The sequence below is a fragment of the Rattus norvegicus genome, chromosome 7, assembly GCF_036323735.1.
Source record: "Rattus norvegicus strain BN/NHsdMcwi chromosome 7, GRCr8, whole genome shotgun sequence".
In the NCBI taxonomy this organism is placed as follows: domain Eukaryota; kingdom Metazoa; phylum Chordata; class Mammalia; order Rodentia; family Muridae; genus Rattus; species Rattus norvegicus.
Window position 1 is genome coordinate 85,470,947 of NC_086025.1, and position 24,699 is coordinate 85,495,645.

General features: G+C 39.4%; 1 protein-coding gene across 3 annotated transcripts in view; it reads left to right on the top strand.

Annotated features, from left to right (window-relative positions):
* The first annotated feature begins 10,917 nt into the window (after positions 1 to 10,917).
* Slc30a8 (solute carrier family 30 member 8) overlaps positions 10,918 to 24,699 on the top strand; it is a 35,392-nt gene continuing 21,610 nt past the window's right edge. For 2 of the 3 annotated variants that reach the window (XM_006241645.5, NM_001130538.1), the window contains exons 1-2: positions 10,918 to 11,297; positions 22,311 to 22,507. In XM_006241645.5, the coding sequence (XP_006241707.1) occupies positions 11,227 to 11,297; positions 22,311 to 22,507 (268 nt within the window). In that variant the 5' untranslated portion in view covers positions 10,918 to 11,226. Of the gene's footprint in view, positions 11,298 to 22,307; positions 22,508 to 24,699 lie in introns of all 3 variants that reach the window. The other variant, XM_008765500.4, reaches the window with a different exon arrangement.

Here is a 24,699-nt window from a genome sequence, read left to right on the forward strand (position 1 = left end):
TTTTTAATTTCTTTCTTTATTTCTTCCTTGACCAGGTTATCATTGAGTAGAGCATTGTTCAATTTCCACGTATATGTGGGCATTCTTCCCTTATTGTTATTGAAGACCAGTTTTAGGCCGTGGTGGTCCGATAGCACGCATGGGATTATTTCTATCTTTCTGTACCTGTTGAGGCCCGTTTTTTGACCAATTATATGGTCAATTTTGGAGAAAGTACCATGAGGAGCTGAGAAGAAGGTATATCCTTTTGCTTTAGGATAGAATGTTCTATAAATATCCATTAAGTCCATTTGGCTCATGACTTCTCTTAGTCTGTCTACATCTCTGTTTAATTTCTGTTTCCATGATCTGTCCATTGATGAGAGTGGGGTGTTGAAATCTCCCACTATTATTGTGTGAGGTGCAATGTGTGTTTTGAGCTTTAGTAAGGTTTCTTTTACATATGTAGGTGCCCTTGTATTTGGGGCATAGATATTTAGGATTGAGACTTCATCTTGGTGGATTTTTCCTTCGATGAATATGAAGTGTCCTTCCTTATCTTTTTTGATGACTTTTAGTTGAAAGTTGATTTTATTTGATATTAGAATGGCTACTCCAGCTTGCTTCTTCTGACCATTTGCTTGGAAAATTGTTTTCCAGCCTTTCACTCTGAGGTAATGTCTGTCTTTGTCTCTGAGGTGTGTTTCCTGTAGGCAGCAGAATGCAGGGTCCTCGTTGCGTATCCAGTTTGTTAATCTATGTCTTTTTATTGGGGAGTTGAGGCCATTGATATTGAGAGATATTAAGGAATAGTGATTATTGCTTCCCGTTATATTCATATTTGGAAGTGAGGTTATGTTTGTGTGCTTTCATTCTCTTTGTTTTGTTGCCAAGATGATTAGTTTCTTGCTTCTAGGGTATAGCTTGCCTCCTTATGTTGGGCTTTACCCTTTATTATCCTTTGTAGTGCTGGACTTGTAGAAAGATATTGTGTAAATTTGGTTTTGTCATGGAATATCTTGGTTTCTCCATCTATGTTAATTGAGAGTTTTGCAGGATACAGTAACCTGGGCTGGCATTTGTGTTCTCTTAGGGTCTGTATGACATCTGTCCAGGATCTTCTGGCCTTCATAGTTTCTGGCGAAAAGTCTGGTGTGATTCTGATAGGTCTGCCTTTATATGTTACTTGACCTTTTTCCCTTACTGCTTTTAATATTCTTTCTTTATTTTGTGCGTTTGGTGTTTTGACAATTATGTGACAGGAGGTGTTTCTTTTCTGGTCCAATCTATTTGGAGTTCTGTAGGCTTCTTGTATGCCTATGGGTATCTCTTTTTTTAGGTTAGGGAAGTTTTCTTCTATGATTTTGTTGAAGATATTTACTGGTCCTTTGAGCTGGGAGTCTTCACTCTCTTCTATACCTATTATCCTTAGGTTTGATCTTCTCATTGAGTCCTGGATTTCCTGTATGTTTTGGACCAGTAGCTTTTTCCGCTTTACATTATCTTTGACAGTTGAGTCAATGATTTCTATGGAATCTTCTGCTCCCGAGATTCTCTCTTCCATCTCTTGAATTCTGTTGGTGAAGCTTGTATCTACAGCTCCTTGTCTTTTCTTTTGATTTTCTATGTCCAGGGTTGTTTCCATGTGTTCTTTCTTGATTGCTTCTATTTCCATTTTTAATTCCTTCAACTGTTTGATTGTGTTTTCCTGGAATTCTTTCAGGGATTTTTGCGATTCCTCTCTGTAGGCTTCTACTTGTTCTCTAAGGGAGTTCTTTATGTCTTTCTTGAAGTCCTCCAGCATCATGATCAAATATGATTTTGAAACTAGGTCTTGCTTTTCTGGTGTGTTTGGATATTCCGTGTTTGCTTTGGTGGGAGAATTGGGCTCTGATGATGCCATGTAGTCTTGGTTTCTGTTGCTTGGGTTCCTGTGCTTGCCTCTCGCCATCAGATTATGTCTAGTGTTACTTTGTTCTGCTATTTCTGACAGTGGCTAGACTGTCCTATAACCTGTGTGTCAGGAGTGCTGTAGACCTGTTTTCCTGTTTTCTTTCAGCCAGTTATGGGGACAGAGTGTTCTGCTTTCGGGCATGTAGTTTTTCCTCTCTACAGGTCTTCAGCTGTTCCTGTGGGCCTGTGTCTTGAGTTCACCAGGCAGGTTTCTTGCAGGGGAAAAATTGGTCCTACCTGTGGTTCCAAGGCTCAAGTTTGCTCGTGGGGTACTGCCTAAGTCCTCTCCGCTGAGGCAGCAACCGGGAAAATCTGTGCAGCTCCTTCTGGGAGCCTCTGTGCACCAGGGTTTCAGATGACGTTTGGTGTTTTCCTCTGGCGCCTGGATGTGCACAGAGTGCAGTCTCTTCTGGTTTCCCAGGCGTGTCCGCCTCTCTGAAGGTTCAGCTCTGCCTCCCACGGGATTTGGGTGCAGAGAACTGTTTATCCGGTCTGTTTCCTTCAGGTTCCGGCAGTGTCTCAGGCGCAGGGGTCCTGCCGCTCCCGGGCCCTCCTCTACGGGAACCCAGAGGCCTTATACATTTGCCTCTTGGGCCAGGGATGTGGGCAGGGGTGGGCAGTGTTGGTGGTCTCCTCCGCTCTGCAGCCTCAGGAGTGCCCACCTGATCAGGTGGTGAGGTCTCTCTCCCACGGGGTTTGGGAGCAGAGAGCTGCTGCGGTCCGGGATCCGCCGGTGTGGGACTTCCGGTAAACACAGGAAGTGCCCGGCCTTAGAGGAATTTTGCCTCTGTGTGTCCTGAGTTCACCAGGCAGGTTTCTTGCAGGGGAAAAGTTGGTCCTACCTGCAGTTCCAAGGCTCAAGTTTGCTCGTGGGGTACTGCCTAAATCTTCTCCGCTGTGGCAGCAACCGGGAAGATCTGCGCCGCTCTTTCCAGGAGCCTCCATGCACCAGGGTTTCAGATGACGTTTGGTGTTTTCCTCTGGCGCCTGGATGTGCACAGAGTGCAGTCTCTTCTGGTTTCCCAGGCGTGTCCGCCTCTCTGAAGGTTCAGCTCTCCCTCCCACGGGATTTGGGTGCAGAGAACTGTTTATCCGGTCTGTTTCCTTCAGGTTCCGGCAGTGTCTCAGGCGCAGGGGTCCTGCCGCTCCCGGGCCCTCCCCCACGGGAGCCCAGAGGCCTTATACAGTTTCCTCTTGGGCCAGGGATGTGGGCAGGGGTGGGCAGTGTTGGTGGTCTCCTCCGCTCTGCAGCCTCAGGAGTGCCCACCTGATCAGGCGGTGGGGTCTCTCTCCCACGGGGTTTGGGAGCAGAGAGCTGCTGCGGTCCGGGATCCGCCGGTGTGGGACTTCCCCAACACACTATTTCTAATAATGATTTGAGTCTTCTTGTTCTAATTTAAAAAATATTGTTTTCTAGAGATAGCTCACTAAAAAGAAATAGAATCTCCTGTTATCTAGTCATAGACCAATATCTGAGTGACTGATAGAGCTTAGTGTTGGATAAGCTATTATGAAGCCTTACTTCCCTTCCTGAGATGCAAATTCAAAGATCTCATCCTCTGAGGAAAGAGGTCAGATTTGTCTCAATTGAATTAGCAGCACGTGAAACTGTAAATTCACTGCTAGCAAATTCACCATTATCTGAAGAGAAGAATTAGTTGTAAAACCTTGGGCTTCTGTTGGCAATCAGGAAAGACAATGCCATCTCTCCACACATTTAGGAGTTCAAGTTTAAATCAATGACTCTGCCTTTGTGGGAGAACTTCTGAGTCCTCCTTTGTCTTCAGAGAGATGATCCTAGCAGGTACAGGTACATATTTCCAGGCTTCAGGATTCATAAGAGAGGGGTGGAGTGGGACGGGTGGAATGGGGTAGGGGTGATTCTGAAAACTCTCAAGGCATGTCTCAAAGAAATGCAGGATGATACAGAGACCAAAGGAAAGGATGACCAATAATCTGCCCAACTCGAAACTCATCCCATGCATTGAAACACCAATCCCTGGCATCATTAGTGATACTCTGTTATGCTTGCATCCTGAGAGACTCTAACCAGCAGCAGATAGAAACAAAAGGAGATACCCACAGCCAAACATTGAATGGAGGTTGGGAACACTAATAGAGTTAAGGGGCAGGATTGGAGGCTCTTTAGATGGTAACTCCATAGGAAGACCAACAGAGTCAAAAATACCTGCACCCCTGGCTTTCAAAATCTGAGCTACCAACTGAAGAACATACATAGGGTGGAATGAGACAGACAAACAGCTCAGTTTTCATGGCTGCCCTGTCTGGACTCAGTGGGAGAAGATTACTAATCCTAATCTCACAGAAAAATTGATGTGCCAGGGTTGGGGAGTACCCAGAGTGGGGTGTCCCACCCTCTCAGAAGGGAACGGAGCATGGGAGGGCCTACACTGAAAGAGAGAGAACGGCCCTGAGGCGGGGGAAGGCACATTTTGGATGTAAAGAAACAAACCAATTAATTAATTAAAGAGAAAAAGAAAATATATGGTACTCACGGAATTCTATTACTGTATTCTAGGTATGGATGAAAAAGTTATATTTCTGTGGTTTTTAATTTAAGGAACTTGGAGCTTCAGGTTTTAGTGACTGTTTAGTGAACTTATAATCAAGAAGTAGTTAGAGGCTATATTTGACTGTCTTCTATATCTAATGCCCCCCAAACCACAATGTTTGTCTTTGCAACTTTCTTGCTTGCATTTATATAAAATAGGAGAAAGATATAAGTAATCATGGGATTAGAAAGGCTCAAAATAATTGCTTTGAAATTTGTAAGAGAAAAGCAACCATATCTGACATAGAGGGTGATTTTAAGGGTTATTTAGTTCAAATTTGCAGAATGTTTAGTTCAGTCACTGTCCAATATAGAGCAATCAATAAATTATGTTCCACATAAAAATGTCAACCGCCTAGACCCAATATTTTCCAGCACATTCTAGTTTATTTTTCTATTATTTTGGATCTATGAGACTTAATAAAGAGTTTCTTTTATTGTTTCAGAATCAATATTTTATCAGGTCTTCTTTTCTCAATAAATACAAATTGAATCTTTTGCTGACATGTTTTGAATGCTCAACATCTTTAAAAATGAAAATGGTTAAAGGATAAAGCTATATTTTTCAAAGAGAAAATAAAGTTGGATGGTATTCAGTTCATTTGTCAATGATATATCAAATACTAGAAATAATTGATGTTTTATATGTTTACTTTAGATTGAAATAAAAGTTTAATGATGCTGCTTATAAGACAATTAAAATATCAATGTTTTTATTTAATGTTTCCAGTTAGGACTTTTGAGAAACTTGCATGGTAGAAATAAGCATAAATCTACCTTGCTATGGAAATGCTATTCAACTTGGAAATAAGACCATTCCTGTTTGTGTGGAAACACAGCAGCCTGGAGGCTTCAGAGGGTGACTACAGTAGGTGGCTGTGAATTTATCCTCTGTTGTTGGAGAGAACATTGTAATGGAGGATCTATAAGGAATGTCATTTTATTGGGAAAGGGACAGTATGAGACAGACATGGATGTCTAAATTGAGACAGTTGAGTTCAGAGCCTTTGAAAAATGTAAACTTGTGATGATTTCAAGTCACCACAAGTGACTTTCCAGTGACCACAACTTTCTTCATGGATACTTTCCTTCATTGGTAATTCTCAGACTTTTTTAAAGACTGAGACATTGTACTTGAATGTGACTGAGTACACAGTAGTGTGGTCATATATTACAGCATATTGTTCCGTGCTAGAGATCAAACTGAGAACAATGTGATTGTAACCTATATTAGGTACTTTTCTTCTTTTTGCTTTGGAAAACTATACATAGTGAACTCTATTAACATTCCCACTTTATGGACAAACAAGAGGAGAAGAAAAGAAAAAGAAAAAATAGTCCCTTTGTTCAAGGCTACATCTAAGGAAGTGCTGAACCTGAACTTCTTTTTTTTTTTTTTTTAAATTTTATTTTATTTTTTTTTATTATCTTGAGTATTTCTTATATACATTTCAAGTGTTATTCCCTTTCCCGGTTTCCGGACAGACATCACCCTCCCCCCTCCCCTTCCTTGTGGGTGTTCCCCTCCCAAACCTCCCCCCATTGCCACCCTCCCCGCATAGTCTAGTTCACTGGGGGTTCAGTCTTAGCAGGACCCAGGGCTTCCCCTTCCACTGGTGCTCTTACTAGGATATTCATTGCTACCTATGGGGACAGAGTCCAGGGTCAGTCCATGTATAGTCTTTAGGTAGTGGCTTAGTCCCTGGAAGCTCTGGTTGCTTGACATTGTTGTACTTTTGGGGTCTCGAGCACCTTCAAGCTCTTCCAGTTCTTTCTCTGATTCCTTCAACGGGGGACCTATTCTCAGTTCAGTGGTTTGCTGCTGGCATTCGCCTCTGTATTTGCTGTATTCTGGCTGTGTCTCTCAGGAGCGATCTACATCCGGCTCCTGTCGGTCTGCACTTCTTTGCTTCATCCATCTTGTCTAATTGGGTGGCTGTATATGTATGGGCCACCTGTGGGGCAGGCTCTGAATGGGTGTTCCTTCAGTCTCTGTTTTAATCTTTGCCTCTCCCTTCCCTGCCAAGGGTATTCTTTTTCCTCATTTAAAGAAGGAGTGAAGCATTCACATTTTGATCATCCGTCTTGAGTTTCCTTTGTTCTAGGGATCTAGGATAATTCAAGCATTTGGGCTAATAGCCACTTATCAATGAGTGCATACCATGTATGTCTTTCTGTGAGTGGGTTAGCTCACTCAGGATGATATTTTCCAGTTCCAACCATTTGCCTACGAATTTCATAAACTCGATGTTTTTGATAGCTGAGTAATATTCCATTGTGTAGATGTACCACATTTTCTGTATCCATTCCTCTGTTGAAGGGCATCTGGGTTCTTTCCAGTTTCTGGCTATTATAAATAAGGCTGCGATGAACATAGTGGAGCACGTGTCTCTTTTATATGTTGAGGCATCTTTTGGGTATATGCCCAAGAGAGGTATAGCTGGATCCTCAGGCAGTTCAATGTCCAATTTTCTGAGGAACCTCCAGACTGATTTCCAGAATGGTTTTACCAGTCTGCAATCCCACCAACAATGGAGGAGTGTTCCTCTTTCTCCACATCCTCGCCAGCATCTGCTGTCACCTGAGTTTTTGATCTTAGCCATTCTCACTGGTGTGAGGTGAAATCTCAGGGTTGTTTTGATTTGCATTTCCCTTATGACTAAAGATGTTGAACATTTCTTTAGGTGTTTCTCAGCCATTCGGCATTCCTCAGCTGTGAATTCTTTGTTCAGCCCTGAACCCCATTTTTTAATAGGGTTATTTGTTTCCCTGCGGTCTAACTTCTTGAGTTCTTTGTATATTTTGGATATAAGGCCTCTATCTGTTATAGGATTGGTAAAGATCTTTTCCCAATCTGTTGGTTGCCGTTTTGTCCTAACCACAGTGTCCTTTGCCTTACAGAAGCTTTGCAGTTTTATGAGATCCCATTTGTCGATTCTTGATCTTAGAGCATAAGCCATTGGTGTTTTGTTCAGGAAATTTTTTCCAGTGCCCATGTGTTCCAGATGCTTCCCTAGTTTTTCTTCTATTAGTTTGAGTGTGTCTGTGAACCTGAACTTCTAACTGAACCTCTCTAATTTATAAGATCATGTATTAAACTAGTTCATCCCTCTTCTTGACCACTAAGTGTCACAGAAGTAAAAATGATGTAAACCTAAGGTAAGATTTGAAAACAAGCTGACTCTTCTACCCCATTTTAGGGGACAGTTACATACAAACAATAGCATCGACAAATATTTTTGAAACATAAATTTATTTGGGGAAAATGTGAATTGTGAGAACTTGGTCACATTGTGTCCTGGTAGTGTTTCATAGAAAAAATATATTTTCTGTAAATGAAGTATAAAACAATGTGTAAGATGCTGGTATTGGGGCATATGTGTAATGGCTTAGCACATAAAGCTGCATGCTACCAAGAAGGACAATCTGAATTTCATCCCTGGGACCCAAATGATTGAGGGAAAAGGTTAACCCCCATGGTTGTCTTCTGATCTCTATGTATGTTAACAATACACATGCCACTCTACTCCAGAAAATAAAACATTAGAAAAACCTTGTATGAATGATTTTTGTACAAGGATTAGCTATTGCTTATAAGAAATTGGTGCTGGAATCTGTCAGCGCCAGGAAGCTGAAGCTGTTATGTCAGTGATATTCTGTGGCTGACAGAATATTTATTCTCAGAAGTAACTGTTATAAATTGCATTTTGCTCCTTCAGTTGCTGTAAGCTTATGATGGAGAGTGGGCAGAGAGGACAACCTGTAATTCAGGATGATTGGGAAGCTGGTTGCCTAGGAAACTGAGATGAACAGCAGAAGGCCCACCAAAACCAACTGTCAACCAGAGGGCATTTATGTTCTGAGTTGCTTTTTTAATTTATACCCTATGCCTCCTGCAGTGTCTAATTAAAGCTACTTATTCTTGATGCCATGATGTTCATGCCAAAGTGACCCACCTTAGCCAAGAGAGGCTACAAAACTTTTAGTAAGCGTTCTGCTGACTAAATTTTTGGGAGGAAGATAATAGTGCAATGAAAAATGAATTTATAAAGTGGTGATGAACATTTAAATATTTTAAATATTTTTCATATTCTTAATATTCTTTCTGTGTATATGTGTTGTATATGCATGTATGTGTGCAGACATGAACACATATACTCATCCATGGAGAGACTGGAGGAAGACATAATGTGCTTTCTTTTATCTCCCTCCACTGTAGTCACTGAACCTTATGCTCACTATTGAGGGCAGGCTAACTGAACAAAGAGTTCCCATGATCCATCTGCCTCTGCCCTCCAAAGCTAAGGTATCTGGAGTAGAACCATGCTAGGTGTTGAGTTCAGTCTCTTGTTTGCAAAGCAAGTACTCTTGACCATTGAGCCATCTTCTCACCTCACATGAAGCCGACGTGATCATAAGTTATCTGCACCTAAATTTATAGTCAACAAAACCTACCTCTGTTTCTAACTTGGGAGTTTTATTTGCTGTAATCTCTGCTTTTATGCTCTTTACATGAGATACTTTGGTGTGTGATAATTATCTTTAAGGATAGCACTTTGAAAATCATAAATATTTGATGAAAATGGTATCTTATTTCTCAATACTTTATAAATATAGACATTAAATTTTTAATTTTAAATGTATTATCTATGTCCATACATATTTTATAGTATGCATATTTAATAAGATCCGAACACATGAAATTTCAGTACAGAGCCTATGACCAAGGTAATTTCACTTAGCTATATAGTTAAATAGAATGAGTCCATATTTTCTTATCCTTTTTTTGCTTTGATTGTGTTTTCCTCCCCCTTTTCATCTCTACTTCACCTTACTCTATACCAGCACTATCCACTGCCTCTCTCCTTACCCAGAGGTGATCCACATTGCAAGTTAGTATATGACCTCTGTACTATAGAACTCATGAACACTTACAATTCTGCCTGCATGTCCATGTCTAGACTAATAAGGAAGTTTGTGGTACAGTCTCAAGCTTGCAGTTCTGTGGTCTTCTACAGTCTGCATCCTCCTTTCTGTACTTTAGGGTCCTCTGCCTTTTCTCTGCTCTCATCCTTACTGCATTTCAGATTCACTTGTAGCTGCTTCCTTGTTTTCCAACATTTGTCCTTCTAGATTCTATTTCTCTCCTCTTTGCTAGCAACTGTTCACGAATGGTCCATGCAACAGAGTACAGTCCTGTGTCACCCAGATGGATTAGTAGTTGCTTTCTGTTTTTGTCTAATTTGTCTCTATAGAATAACTTGATATTTTGCTCAGGTAACTTAGGATATATGAGAAGGAAATGCTTTGATTTTTATTCTGCTGACATTAGCTTCCAAGATCCATGGTTTCTCCAACAAGGACAGATTGCTTCCCTAGGGCTATTTCATTGACTCTTCACTGACAGAGAAAAGTTAATAGTCAGACAATACTGTTCTGTGCAGAGCCCTTAGCATTTATATTGCAAATGAGAGTATTTGAAGTCTTGTGGTTTGCTGGATGTTTGACTCCCCACTGATGTGATGAAAGACCTCAGACAATGGTTGCTTCTTTCTCTCGGCCCATCCCAGTGCCATTGACACCCCATCCTCCTTATATAGGGTAACATTGATCCCATCAGGTATTGAGAAAGATCTCTACTTGACAAAATGGCATACTCCAATGACTGCTGAGGCTGAGGGGGGTTATTCTGGAGCTAATTTCCTTTGAATTTTCCCCACAGGAAATACAAAGGAAGATGGTAATAAGGATTCAGTGATGATGGGCTCATCCTTCTCTGCTCTATCTCACAATTTCCTCCACTAAGTCTTTATAGATCTTTGGTCTCTACTTAAATGATTGTTGTTTGACAAGGCTCTTGTTCCTTCTCATCTGTGGAAAGGAAGGTAGTTTGCAATGAAGTAATGTGTCAATCCATGGAATTTTGTGACTCAAAAGTCTTTTGTGAGCAACCAAGAAGGCTCCATTCCTGATTAACTGTGACTGATGTTCTCGATGGTGTTGCCTAGGTTAGGTCTTCTGCTTTCTGCTGTGGGCAGTCCAGCCAAGGTAGATGCAGTTCACTCAGAGGGTAGTTATTTACCTAGCAAAGAGCTTGCCAAGGGCTTTGCAAGATGCCACATGCAGAATATGCTCCGATTATAGATTTCAGTGAGTGATAACCTTTGTTCCCCACTTTAGAAATGAAATCCCAAAATGGTCCTACACAGCTGCTTAGAGATCATCTCTGAACTAAATCCTGGGAGGAATGTTTGTAGAAGCAAAACGAAGAAAGAAAATGAGGTTTGTGTAGAGAAAGACAGAGGGTGGCTATTTACAGTTCACTCAGGTGTGCTCTGAAGGCAAATATCCTGCATCAGCATTACCAGAGCAGCTCCACCCTTAGAAAGCACAGAGAGATCACACATATGCACATGTGTACACACACACACACACACACACACACACACACACTTTTTAGGATTCCATTTTCCAGTCTCCCAGAAAAGCAGTTTCTGTGGGTGATAGAATGAGTCCAAGTGATCATCCAAGAAGACCGTTAATTTTCACAGACCTACCAACAGCACTGATGTAGGACGCACTATTAACTCAAGTACTGGAAGGATTTTTCTATTTTCTTAGGAAGTTGTGTGAATATAATAATCTCAGTGCTTCTTTACTTCCAAAACTGGACAGCAGGTCATATATCAAAAACAACAGTGTCAGCTCCTGTCCCTGCTACCATGGAGTTTCTTGAGAGGACTTACCTTGTGAATGATCAAGCCACCAAGATGTATGCCTTCACTTCAGACAGGTAAGAAGGTACTTATGTTTGCATTGACATTTTCTGTGTCTTGAGTATTCAGTAAGATAACAAATATTAGTATTTTAAAATGATAAATGTCTGCTTTGAAAATTAGGATTACTTTGAGCATCTCAAACGAGGTTGACTGATTTGTATGACTCACATCCTGAGACATACTAAAGACTGCACAGTTGTTCTAATTCTTTAAACAGTATAAGTCACAAAGGAAATATTCATTAAAGTTATTTTCTTCTATGGTTTTCCATTAAGAAAAACAGACAAGAACAATCTAATTGTTTACTGTTGCTTATCTTTAATTTTTCCCATTTTTAAGTTAGAAAGGGAAACTGTCAAAATTATATTTAGGGGGGTTGGGGATTTAGCTCAGTGGTAGAGTGCTTGCCTAGCAAGCACAAGGCCCTGGGTTTGGTCCCCAGCTCCGAAAAAAAAAAGAACCAAAATTATATTTAGGAAAAAATAATATTTTCCATAGATGGCTCAAAACCAGAGTTACGTTCACCTCAAGATGAACGAATTGCTTTATATCAGTAAGTCTACCTGTAATAAATGTAGCTGAATTTACTGTTTTCATGGTTTCTTAAAGTGTCTTCCACTGTATCATGTGTAATATATTCTTTGATTTTCATTTATAAATAATTATTGGCTGAACACACCTAACTTGTGTCCTGTATGTGTAATGGAAAAAAATTTCTAGTCCTAGATATCTGTAAAACTAAGATGCTAATATGAATTGCATATAAAAAGAAGTTATTACAGAGTAGATACAGAAGAGTGATGGAGACATTTAATGATACTAAAAGAAGACATTAAGAGAAACTAATGTTTACCTGCGTTTGAGGATAAAAGCAAAATTTTCCAGAAATAATGGAATAAGGACAGAAGAAAACAAAATAAAATCACAATAGATTTATGGAAAATCTACATAGAAAGTAAGGAAATGGGGGGTAGAGATGTAGCTGAGTGGAGGAGTCTGTGGCTAGGGAATTGATGTATGTAGGACGATCACTCCTAGTGGGAGCTAAGTGGTAAGTGACAACTTAAAATGGATTTATGCAGAGGAAATTTTAAGAAAATATGCACTTAATAATAATGTATGTAATATTTTTATTTATTTTGTAGTACCAAATTCATAATTTAAAGACAATGATGTATTTGATCACATCAAATATGGTAAGACTGCTAAGAGAACTTTTCCTAAAGAGTATTTATAATTTTTTAAACAAATGAATCGTATACAAGAAGGACATCTATTATCATACATTGAAAGAATTATTTGCTTAGAAAATTTGAGGTGTCAGTTATTGATCTCATAAATACTGAAGACAGAGCTTCATATAGGGCCTGGGACAGGTTGTTAGCCCTAGGAGCACTTCCATATTACTGAAATAATAATAATTTTTAGAATTCTGTAATACCAACAGCCAATAGTTTATTGAAATGGTCTCATTCATATCAAAGGGTGAATGGAGTATGGTTCTCAAGACATAGAGCTTCAAGAGCCATGAAAACATTCAGTATTTTCTTTTCAGCACAAAAGTGAAATCTTGAACAGATTTATTTTTACCCCGATCTCTCCATTTGCAACAGAAGAGAATGAATGCCAAAGACAGGACCCAACCTTGTAAGGCCAGAGAGATGATTCAAATCTTAGAGGATCCACACTCCTAGTGGGTCTGTGTAGTATCTTCCCATCTCGTACATCTACACACTGCGTGACTGAAAAAACCTAATCTAATTATCCTGAGATAGTCTGTATCAGGCAGATCTCTTATCCTTCCCCACCTCTTCCAATGTCCTTACTTGTGTTTTCTTTCATTTCAGAGCTTTGCCTCTTAGTAATCTTCTTCTTCTCCTTTCCTGTTGCTTTCTTAGACCCATCACTAGCTTCTTGTTTAAATTGTTATATGTTGTAAAGATATTTACTCTTGAAGGAAACCTTGTGGTCTAATTCCACGGAGAAATTGTTTCCTATAGCTGTTGTTTTTCAATTAGCTATTCCCACAGTGGGTGGTTTATAGCACATAACTCTGAGGAAACTCTGAAGTATATGACCTTTGTTCTGGTTTGCTTAGGAGGCTGTTTTCTCCGGTGTCTAGACTAGAAGGTTAAGAACACCGTTACTCACCTGCCTGGGGCTCTTGCTGACCCTCTGCTAGAGTCTTTGTTCTTCTTTACATTTGCACCAGCCTGAGATCTTTGGCATGGTAATTCAAGACCTAAAAAGAGAAGACTGGAAGCTTATAACCATCATGTAACCAAGCCCACACCAAAATCACTGTTACTATCTTAGCAGGGAATAAGAAGCCTCAAGGTTTGGATTTTAATATAATAGATATTACTGGGTGTCAACTCTGTACACATTTCACCATGGGACAGAGGTGAGCCTTGTCAGTGCCATTGTCACTAGGGTGTACTCTCTCCTTCATCAGCAATTCTTATTCCAGAATTATTCCATTGTCAAAGAAGGACAGTGGAAATGAGGATAGGAATAGAGGGTAGAGATAAGACACTAGACTCTTTTTAACAATCTATCTCTCTGTCTCTCTGTCTCTCTGTCATTCTGTTGCTGTCTCTCTGCATCTGTCTCTCTGTCTGTCTCTGTCTGTCTCTCTGTCTGTCTCTGTCTGTCTCTCTGTTTCTCTGTCTGTCTCTCTGCCTGTCTCTCTGTCTGTGTCTGTCTCTCTATCTCTCTGTCTCTCTCTGTGTCTCTCTCTGCCTCTCTCTCTCTCTCTCTCTCTCTCTCTCTCTTTCTCTCTCTCTCTCTTGATGTCTGTGCATGTGGAGGATAAATTCAGGTGCATCCCACCATTTTCACCAGCCTGGATCATGTTAAGTTGGTGAGGCTGCCTGGTCCATGAGTGCAAGAGATCCATTTGTCTCTGTTTATCCAGTGCTAGGATTGAAAGCACATACCACGCACCACCTGGCTTTTATAGATGAGTGTGTATGTATGTATGTATGTATGTATGTATGTATGCATGTATGTACGTATGTACGTATGTTTTTCTCCCAAGGATTGAATTCAGGCCCTTCTGTTTGTCAAGCATACTGACAAGGTTTATGTTTTTTATTGTCTCTGGAGTTGTCCTAAGGGCACATGTAGAAATGAAAAACAACTTGTTCTCCAAAGCCAGTGCCTCTCAGTAAGAAGCGAGAGACTATATTTCCAAGCAGAGCTGCTGCTGCTGCAAAAGGCAGAGTTCTTCTTGTTTTTCAGTTGAGAAATGAAGAGTGGGCTCGAGACTCTGTGACAGAAATAAACTAGCAAATGAAAATGCAGCTAAAGGTTGAGCTGCAGCAGCCCAAGATTACATACATACATACACACACACACACACACACACACACACACACACACACACACACAGAGAGAGAGAGAGAGAGAGAGAGAGAGAGACAGAGAGGTAAATATCCCTTCTGGAGTTGTGGAAAACCACAGACTGGCATTAGCAGCTACCCTACAGAGAGGCTTTGTTTGTGTTCCCCACTCCTCAAATCCACATGCTGACACCTGAAGACCCAGTGTGTCTATTATTAACAACAATATGGCTTCTAAGGGTGCAACTAAGTTTAAATGTGGTTAAAGGATGACTGTTACATATGATAAGCCAGAGAATTCATTTTATCTCTCTTTGTGTGCACAATGAGGAAAAGCCATGTGAGGATATCAAAAGGCATTGGTTAGTGAGCCAGTTAGAATGTACAGAATGTGCACACTGGTCATGAAGTTGAAACTCCAGGTCTGTGAGAGGATGAATTTCTGTTAACTTATCCATGCTGTCAAGCTTTCTTATGGTTCAAGCAGCCTAACAGAAGCCCTAAATTTAATTGAACCATGTAAGCTGTGGGATAATTTATATCTTAGAGCATTGTGGTAAACACTCCACACTCTGCATGAGCTACTAGAACAGGCAGAACAAGCTCTGAAGACTTGAGAGCAAGGCCACGGAAAGAGACAAAGCGTGTGCAACTAAAATGGCCACCATCCTCAGAGGGTACAGAGAAGTAAAGACCCACAGAGATGTACCCTCTCAAGGAGCACTGGGCATTCACAGGTGTGGAAGACCAGAGGAAATGCACTCCACTCAACTGGGTAAGCCAAGTCACCAAATAAGAAACTAAAAGAAAGAAAAACTAGGAAGGATCAGTATCTAGCACCACGACAATCCGTAAAGATATTCATTTTCCACAAAATCACCAGAAACAAAGAAACAGAAAAAAAAAAACCATAAATAGTAAAAAAAAATCTATTAACAGGAAGCACCTTTAAAAGTGTCTAAATGTTGGACTTATAGTTTAAATATTTTAATAGCAGCTGCTACAATATATCAAAACAATAAAATGCAATTATGTTTAAAAAAATTAGCGAGAGACTTCTTGAAGACAGCCTCCAAATAGTGAATACCAATAAGGACATAAAAAACCATAAGATCAACATGTAAATTATAGAAAACTTAAAAAAAAAACAAAAAAAACCAAATAACAGAAACACCAAACCAAAAATAAAAAACACCAGAAGGGTCCAATAACGGACCTTTGCTATCGATATCAACCAACAAGAACAAAACTTCAGTGGCTTTGAAAATGAAGCAATAATTACCATTAATAAAATGATAATTAAAATAAGTAAATATAAATTAAATGATTAATAAAATATTCATTTATATAATTACATATCATATAAATATATGTATATGATTTTAAAATATTAGCAACAATTAAAAAGTTAAAGAAAAAATGAGCAGAACATTAGAGATATGTGACACATGGCAAATTCACCAAGTCATATGTGATAGCATTACCAGAAGAAAAGAAAAAAATATAAATGTCTTTAAAGCCCCCGAATCTCCAAAATTTGGTGAAAATTAATTTGTAGTTCTGTTATACTTAGTGATTCTAAGAAGAAACAAGCAGCTCGGTGAGGTGCAGCACACTTAAGTCAGTACCCTGCACTCAGAGGTAGGTAGATCTTTAGAGGTTTGAGGCTAGCCTGATCTATATAGTGAGTTCTGGAACACTTGCGGTTACATAGAGAGACCTTGTCTCAAAAAACCACAATTAGAGCAAGTGTCTGGGGAGGCCAGAAGAAGGTACTGGGTACCTCTGAAGTTATAGGTAGCTGTGAGCTGCCCGACTTTGTAGGTGGATGTGAGTGCCCATGTGCTCAGAGCTGAAACCCAGCTCTTCTAACAAAAAACACTAAGCACTGCCCTCCCCCACATCCATGTCTTCAGCCCCCAAGAGAATTTCTTCACATTCATAGCATGGAAAGTCATAATTATAAAGTCTGAAAGTATTTCAGAGTAAGTAGAACATAACTATTTCCAGCCTCATTGCTTCCAATCAACATTGCACTGCGTGTTCCAGCCAGGACTTTTGTGTGAGAAAACAAAAGGACAGATATCAAATTAGAAAGGGAAAATGAAAGCTCTATTTCCAAACAATAACATATTTTAAATATAGAAATGTTAGATTTAGTAAGCTCAGTAAAGGGGTAGTAAGTGCTTAATGTAAAGGTAATTGTATTTGTACATAGGGATAGCAAAAACAAAACAGAACAAAACAACCCTGAAAACAAAATGGAGAAAACACTTCGACATGCAAACACAATGCATAAGAATTCATCAAAGAGGGGCTGAAGAGATGGCTCACTGGTTATGGGCATTGGTTGCTCTTTTAGAGGATCCAGGTTTGATTCCTAACACTCATGTGGAGGCTCACAAACACTGCAACTGCAGTCCCCAGGGGATCTAGTGCTTTCTTTCGGCGTTTTCAGATATGGCATTGCATGTGGTACACAGACCATACATGCAGGCAAAACTCATAAAATAGAAATTTTAAAAAAGTTAATTCATTAAGTAAATAAAAATGCTCAATTTACAGACATTGTAAGAATTAAAGATTCACTAAGAATGCTCCCCACGTTGGAAGGGTAGAAGAATTAATATTGTTAAGATGTCAAATTTTAAAGCTGACATGGGAATTTAATGTGCTTGCCATAATTCTTTAAGCCTTTTAAGAGAAATGAACCAAATAGACCCCAAAACTTATATAGTAACAGAAGAGACTTAGAACTGAAAAACACCCTTGCAAAAATGTGGAAGTCTGCCTTAGTATTTTGATTGCTGTCAAGTGGCGTCATAACCATAGCAACTCTTAGGAAAGCATTTAATTGGGGCTGACTTACAGTTCAGAGGTTTAGTTCATCATTGTCATGGTAGGAAACATGGTGGCATGCAGGCAGACACGATGTTGGAGAGGTTGCTAGAGTTCTACATCTGGGTTAGTAAGCAGGAGAGACAGACAGACAGACAGACAGACAGACAGACAGACAGACAAACTGGGCCTTGCTTGAGCTTCTGCAACTTCGAAGTCCTTCCCCTGTGACACAGTTCCCCCAATACACTGATACCCACCCCCCCCAAAAGGCCACTTGTCCTAATCCTTTCAAATAGTGACTATGGGGGCCATTTTCTCTTAAACTACCGTATTCTATTCCCTGAACCCCATAGGATTCTAGCCATAATATGATACAAAATGCATTTAGTCCACTTCAAAAATCCTTATAGCCTATAACAGTCTTAACATTGTTCAAATGACTGAAGTTCAAAATCTCTTTTGAGACTCATGACAAACTTAACTGTAGCCCCGTGTCAGATGAAAATCAAAAAGCATATCACAGACTTCCAACATACAATAGCATAGGAAATACATTCCTATTCCAGAAGGGAGGAAAGAGAGCAAAGTGGGAAAATACCCAACTAAAGCAAGACCAAAAACCAGCTGGGCAAACTCCAAACTCTGTATCTTTAGATCTGACGTCAAAGAGCTCTTCAGATCTGCCACTCCTTCCAGCTTCATTGACTGCAACATGTGCTTTCTCTCATGTTGGTTCCGCTCTCTATCAGAGCTTTCCTCAGAAGCCATCCTATGACTCTGCCATCTTCAACGTCTCGGAGTCCTCAAGGCAATTCTGGCTTTACCTCCACAGCTTTGAACAATGGCCTCTTTAGCTTCAGCAGTGACACCCCTGACACATACCTGACCTCAACGGCTTTCCTTAGTTGTGGAGGGAGATGCCATAACCCATTTCCTGTATCCTTAACTCTAAAGCTCTAAGTGGGTGGTGGAGAAATTGACAAGCTCTGCTGCTTGCTGGGGTTGGAACATGACCCCCTCATTCAAATACATTTTCACCAGCTTTCTGTTTTCAATGGTTTCCATCACTGCCTAAGCTTGGCTGTCCTGGAACTCTCTCTCTCTCTCTGTAGACCAGGTTGGCCTTGAACTCAGAGATCCACTTGCCTCTGCTTTCCAAGTACTAGGATTAAAGGTATATGTCACTATGTCCTGAACTTTTTCTTAAGTCCTTTTCATAAGTTGGAAGCTTAGCTGGGTAGGGTTTTGCTCTGAGGTCATCATTCCCTTGACTCCATTTAGCACCAGACTTTTTGTTAATATGTTTATACTTCCTGGTGCCCCCCTTCTCCTCAAACTGTACATGTTGTATTTTTCTTGCTCAGCTTGCAACTAATTAAGCAACACTATCAATAGCATGCTGTATGGAAATTTCTTTAGCAAAATCTGTTGATCCATAACTCTTCAATTTAGCTTCAGGTAGACTTTTCAGACAAGGGCAAAAAGTGCCACATTCTTTGCCCAAATATCACCAGAATTTGACTAGTTCCCATAGTAATATTCTTCTCTGAAGCATCTTAAGCCACAACCACAGTTCAAATCACTCTCAACACCACCGTCTTCCATGGTCCTACTAGTATGGCCCACTAAACCCCACTTAAAGCATTCAACTGCTTCCCTAATCCAAAGTCCACATTCTGCCAAAAGGGAGGAAGGTCAGGCCTATCACAGCAATACCCCAGTCCCTGGTACCAACTTCACAAGGTGTCAATACTCTGCTTTTAAAAATTAACACAAACCTAATTAGAAAGCACTTGTGATTATTATCATTCCCATAATAGTCACACCACTATTACACTAGAGAATGTATTTGTCTGTTCATCCAGGTAACTCACACACACACACACAAAGAAGGCATATCAGTAGGAGTGTGTGGTGTTTTGAATATGCTTGTCCTAGGGAATAGCACTATTAGGAGGTGTGGTCTTGTTGGAGTAGGTGTGGCCTTGTTGGAGGAAGCGTGTCACTGTGGGGTGGGCTTTGATGTTTCTATGCTCTGGGTCCTCCCAATGTAAATGAGAGCCTCTTCTTGGCTGCCTGTGGAATCCAGTCTTTTCCTGATGCCTTCAGATCAGGATGTAGAACTCTCAGCTCTTCTAGCTTCATGTCTGCCTGTATGCTGCCATGCTTCCTGCCCTGATGATAATGGACTGAACCTTTAAAACTGTAAGAAACCAGCCATAATTAAATGTTTTCCTGAATAAGAGTTGCCTTGGTCATGGTATGTCTTCACCATGATACACCCTAAGACAGAATGACAAGAAGGCGTTCAGTAGAAGAAAGAGAGGCAAAAGAGAGGATAATTATAGGGTAAAAAGCCCCTGAAATTCATTATATGAATGTATGAAACCATCAAAGAGTCAAAAAATAAGGATACAATGAAATTTATGATATATATGTATATATATATATATATGTGTGTGTGTGTGTGTATGTGTGTGTGTGTGTATGTGTGTGTGTGTGTGTGTGTGTGAACTGAGTGGGTCAATTATCTTTGGGACAATTAAATATTCGTGTGAAGAAGAATTAATATGCATATATTTCTGACATCATACTGAACAACTAAAATGAATCATAGGCATTAAGGTAGATGCTACAATGATATAGTTAAAATCTTCTTAAAGAAAACATAGGTATAAACCAATGAATCCTGGATTAGGAATGTTTTTTTGACAAGATACTTAACATATAAATATTAGAATTGTGTACGTTAACAAAAAACAAAAGGAAACATTTTGCTTTGCAAACTATAGAAACAATGCCCAAAGTATACAAAACTAATGGGCAGTAGACTTTGTTCTATTCGAAGCTCTAGGAAACTGCATATCTGGGTTTAGACAGGTAAATGTAAGGAGGTCTACACGAACACTTCTCTGGTTTTATTGGATGGGTCTCATTTGATAAAATTAACTTGCCTCCAGATTCTTCGGTCAATTTTAAGAGAGAATAATATATTAGTATTCTCATTGCTGTGACCAAAGGCAAGTTCAAAGAGAAAAGATTGAGCCGTGGCCATGGTTTAGGAGACAACAGTCTATCGTGAGAAGACAAAGTAGGTCCACTGTGATGGGAGCATGCGCCTGGGGCTCTCCCAGCTTAGCTCTCCAGGAAGCAAGAAGAAATAGACCAACATCAAGAGGCGGGATAAAAGTCACAGGCTGATCCTAGAGCCCACGTCCGCAGACAAACATCACGTTTTACACCTTTAAAACAGTTATGGAAGCTGGAGATCAAGAGTTGAAATACGTGGGCCCATGGTGAGGGATGTGAGGGATGTGAGGGATGTGAGGGGAGGCTTTCCGGCTCAAAGCATAGCAGATCTTCTCTATCTGTATATGAAAACAGAGAGTCTGACAAACCCTGACAACCATTCCAAGATAGGAGGAAAATCAGTCTGAGGATTAAGCACAGCTGAGAAGGAGAGAAGAGCTCTCTGTTGCTCTATACAAAGAGTTTGAGGCCTAGGTGCTTCTATGTGTCTGCAATAGCGGAACCAAAAATTCTCATGCATTACCTTTTCAATACAATTTTTCTTTTCGGCACATACAACTCAAAACATTCTAACCAATGGACTCTCATTGTATAAAAATGTATATTTAATATGTTGCAACACTATCCAATAAAATATCAATAATCATATTTTGGAAGTATGATTACCAGTGTTTTTTCCTCGGCTTTGTGCTTTTTGGTAATATGAACTTTTCTGTAATGATATGCACATATATTATTTTTCAGAAGAATTGAAATAGGACAATAATTAGAGTGATCCTAATACTTATCAGCGAAGCCAAAACATTCAGACTTTTAATTCCAGATGGCGATAATCCAAATGAGATAACCTTCAAATGGAAGCTAATTTAAAATTTAACTTTCAGAGCTAGAAATGTAAGGTTCTTAATTCCGAGAACCTCATTAGAGTTTTCAAATGTTTATTGAATTTAAAAACATCCTATTAGTTCAAGACTCATGGGCAGTGTCATCTGCCCCAGCAAAAATTGAATTTGGATGCACTGATACTGAGATAGCAACTAGTCTGTGCTGTGGTGGGAAACACTGGATTTTTGCCTTGTCCTTTTCTGACTATTTGACCTCAGAAAATCACATTAATTCTCCGAAACTTACTTATCTCAGCCAAGAAACTATGCAGTTGTGTTACCTTTTATCAATAGCCTCTCTGGTTACCATCCTATGAAAATACCTAAATTAAGTTCTGTGTTGGATCTATTCGAGGACACACAAGTAGAATCCAGCTGTCATCATAAAGTATTTGATAGAGGATGTCTGCAAACGGGTGATCAGGTGTCTGACGGTCCCCGTGAACTCAGCCTGATCAAGTATTGTGACCTACCGGTGTCTATTTGTCATACCTTACCCTCTACCCTGATGGGGATGTGGTGGGTTCTGAGTACAGCATTCAGAATCTTTTCTTTTCTTTCTTTTTTTTTTTTTTTTTTTTTTTTTTTGGAGCTGGGGACCGAACCCAGGGTCTTGTGCTTGCTAGGCAAGCGCTCTACCACTGAGCTAAATCCCCAACCCCCAGAATCTTTTCATAATGGAGCAATTAAGGAAGGCCTGTCCTTAAGAACGTCTACTTTTTTTGTTTCTATTTCCTTAGCTCGACAAAGGAAGTTCTGGGAAGCAGTTGTGAGTTCCGAAGGAAATGTAAAGAGAGCTCTGAATTATAACTCCTTTGCTAGTTTGCAGATGTCCTACGAGCCACAGTGAGAGTGGGTAGGGCTGCCAGGAAGGCGCGTGTTTGCAACCATGTTCACTTCTTGCTCCTGTCAAAATCATCCTCAGCAGAGAACGTGGACAGAAGCCTGTGAATAAAGATCAGTGTCCTGGAGACGGGCCAGAGCGTCCGGAGGCAGGAGCCATCTATCACTGCCACAACAGCTTCAAGGCCACAGGGAACAGGTCGAGCAAGCAAGTGCATGCCAAGTGGAGACTCTGTGCTGCTTCAGCAATATGCTTCTTCTTTATGGTGGCAGAGGTGGTGGGTGAGTACTGCCCAAGAAATCGCCTGACGACTCCACAGACTAACGAAACCTTGCATCAGGATGGGAGGAACAACTAAGGTGTTCTTTAAAAGACGTGTTTAGGATTTTCTGCATGTATAAAAAAGACAATAGGCACATAGTAGTCAACTTGGAAAATAGTAGAAAAACAAAATCTATTATCACGTCACATTTAAATGAAAGCTTCTAATAACACCATAGGTTATTTCCTACAGTAGATCTTCTGTGTCTAGCTCATGGGATTTTTCTTTTCTTTTACATTACTTGGATCATGCTGAATGCTCTTGCCTATTCTATCAAATACTGTTTAAAAATACTTTTGTGTCCAAAGAATATACTTCACTGTAATTCACATAACCATTTCTCTACTGTTAGACATTTAGGGAGATTTTTTCCTGCTTCTGCACCATATTACAACGAAGAAAATCTTAATAAAATTCTGCCTACCCTTCTGGTTATCCCTTGAAAGGGATTCTAAAAATGGAAATAATTGAAATACTTGGTTGAAAGACAAGAATATTTTTCTCATTTCTTGAATCATTCTGTCAAACCTATATCTAGACACTCCAAATGATTTGTCAGTATGGAAGCTCCTCATAAAAAATGATTTTCCATCCAACTCTTTAAAAATCTTTGTTGTGACTAGAGAGAGAGTTTGGTGGTTAAGAGCACTTGCTGTTCTTTTGGAAGACCTGAGTTCAGTTCCCAGCATCCATGTTGGGTAACTCAGAACTACCTGTAAATACAGCTCTGGAGGGTCTGAAACTCTCCTCTGAATGCCACAGGCTTGCACATGCACATGCGCACTTGCACACATGCACACGCACACATGCACACGCGCACATACACACACATAGGCACATACGAGTGAAGTCTTTGCTGATGTATATACGAGTGCTTTCGTATTCATTGCTTTAATTATTAGTTAGCATATTTCACACACTTATTAATCAGATGTGTATACTCTTACAATGTACCCCTCCCCTTCTCTCTTATTACCTTCTCAGTTGAGAATTTTGAAAATTATTTTGCTAATCTCTGGGAGCGCCTTATGTGTTGGAAGGTTAATTCTGGATTACAGTGTTTGTAACATTTTTTTTTTGTTTATTGATTGCCTTTTCATTTGTGTTTTGACTTCAGAAACTTAAATTTACAGGCAGTTTAGGTTTTATACATAGGCAACTATCTTTTACTGTGAGCTTTTGTTTTAAACTTGGTAATCACCAACCACTGAGAGAATAAATATTTTTTAATGCATTTTCTTTGGGGTTTGCATGTAATTTTTAAATTAATGTAAAATTAGATGTTTTGCATTCTACAAGAACTAAAGTCCCTTTTCTAACATGTAAAATCATGGTTAGATATCCAAGATCATGGTATAATTATTTTTCCACTGATATTCAATATATGTTTATCATTCATTAGCCTTTTATAGTGGGTTTCTAAGTTTGTTCATATTGATCTGAGTTCCTATTCTATGGCAGTAACATAATTAATATAGATTTAAATATTATAGTATCTGTTATCTCTTCTATTTAGAAGAAAAGTATAATGGTTATTAATTTCTGTTTTTTAATTAAACACAAGTCTCATTCTGTTCTCATCCAATCTAATTATAATTTTATTGACATGTAAGCTAATAGGAAATTATAAACATGTATTAATAACTGAAATTTAGCGGTAGTTTTCCATTTCGGTGTTTTTCTAAGATTTTTGAGTCACAGCCACACATGCTAACATGGAAAGCTGAATTTTAATAATTTCATTTTAATAAATAAACCATGTGGTTTATAATCATCTCTTTTAGAGAACTTTTTAAGTACTTTTTTTGGTATGTATTTTAGCTTTTGTCTCATTCTTTGGTAAACTCAAAATTTCTAGTTCTTTAGTACTTTTTTTTCTCTTCTATATCTTTTTCTCAAACCATTCAACTATTGGGAAATTTTAAAATTTTTGTCAGACACTGGGCATGAGTTTGCTGTATTGGAGTTTCTCAGCTTGAAGATTTTGAAATGTAAGGTTATCTCATTTTTCTTTAACTATGTAAAAGAAAACTGTACATTATGTATTATGTACATTACATGTATGTGGGGTCATCATTACCTTCACAATTTTGTTACCCACTGTCTGTCATGCTGTTACCAGTGTCTTTGGGGCCTCCTTTCCATTCTGTT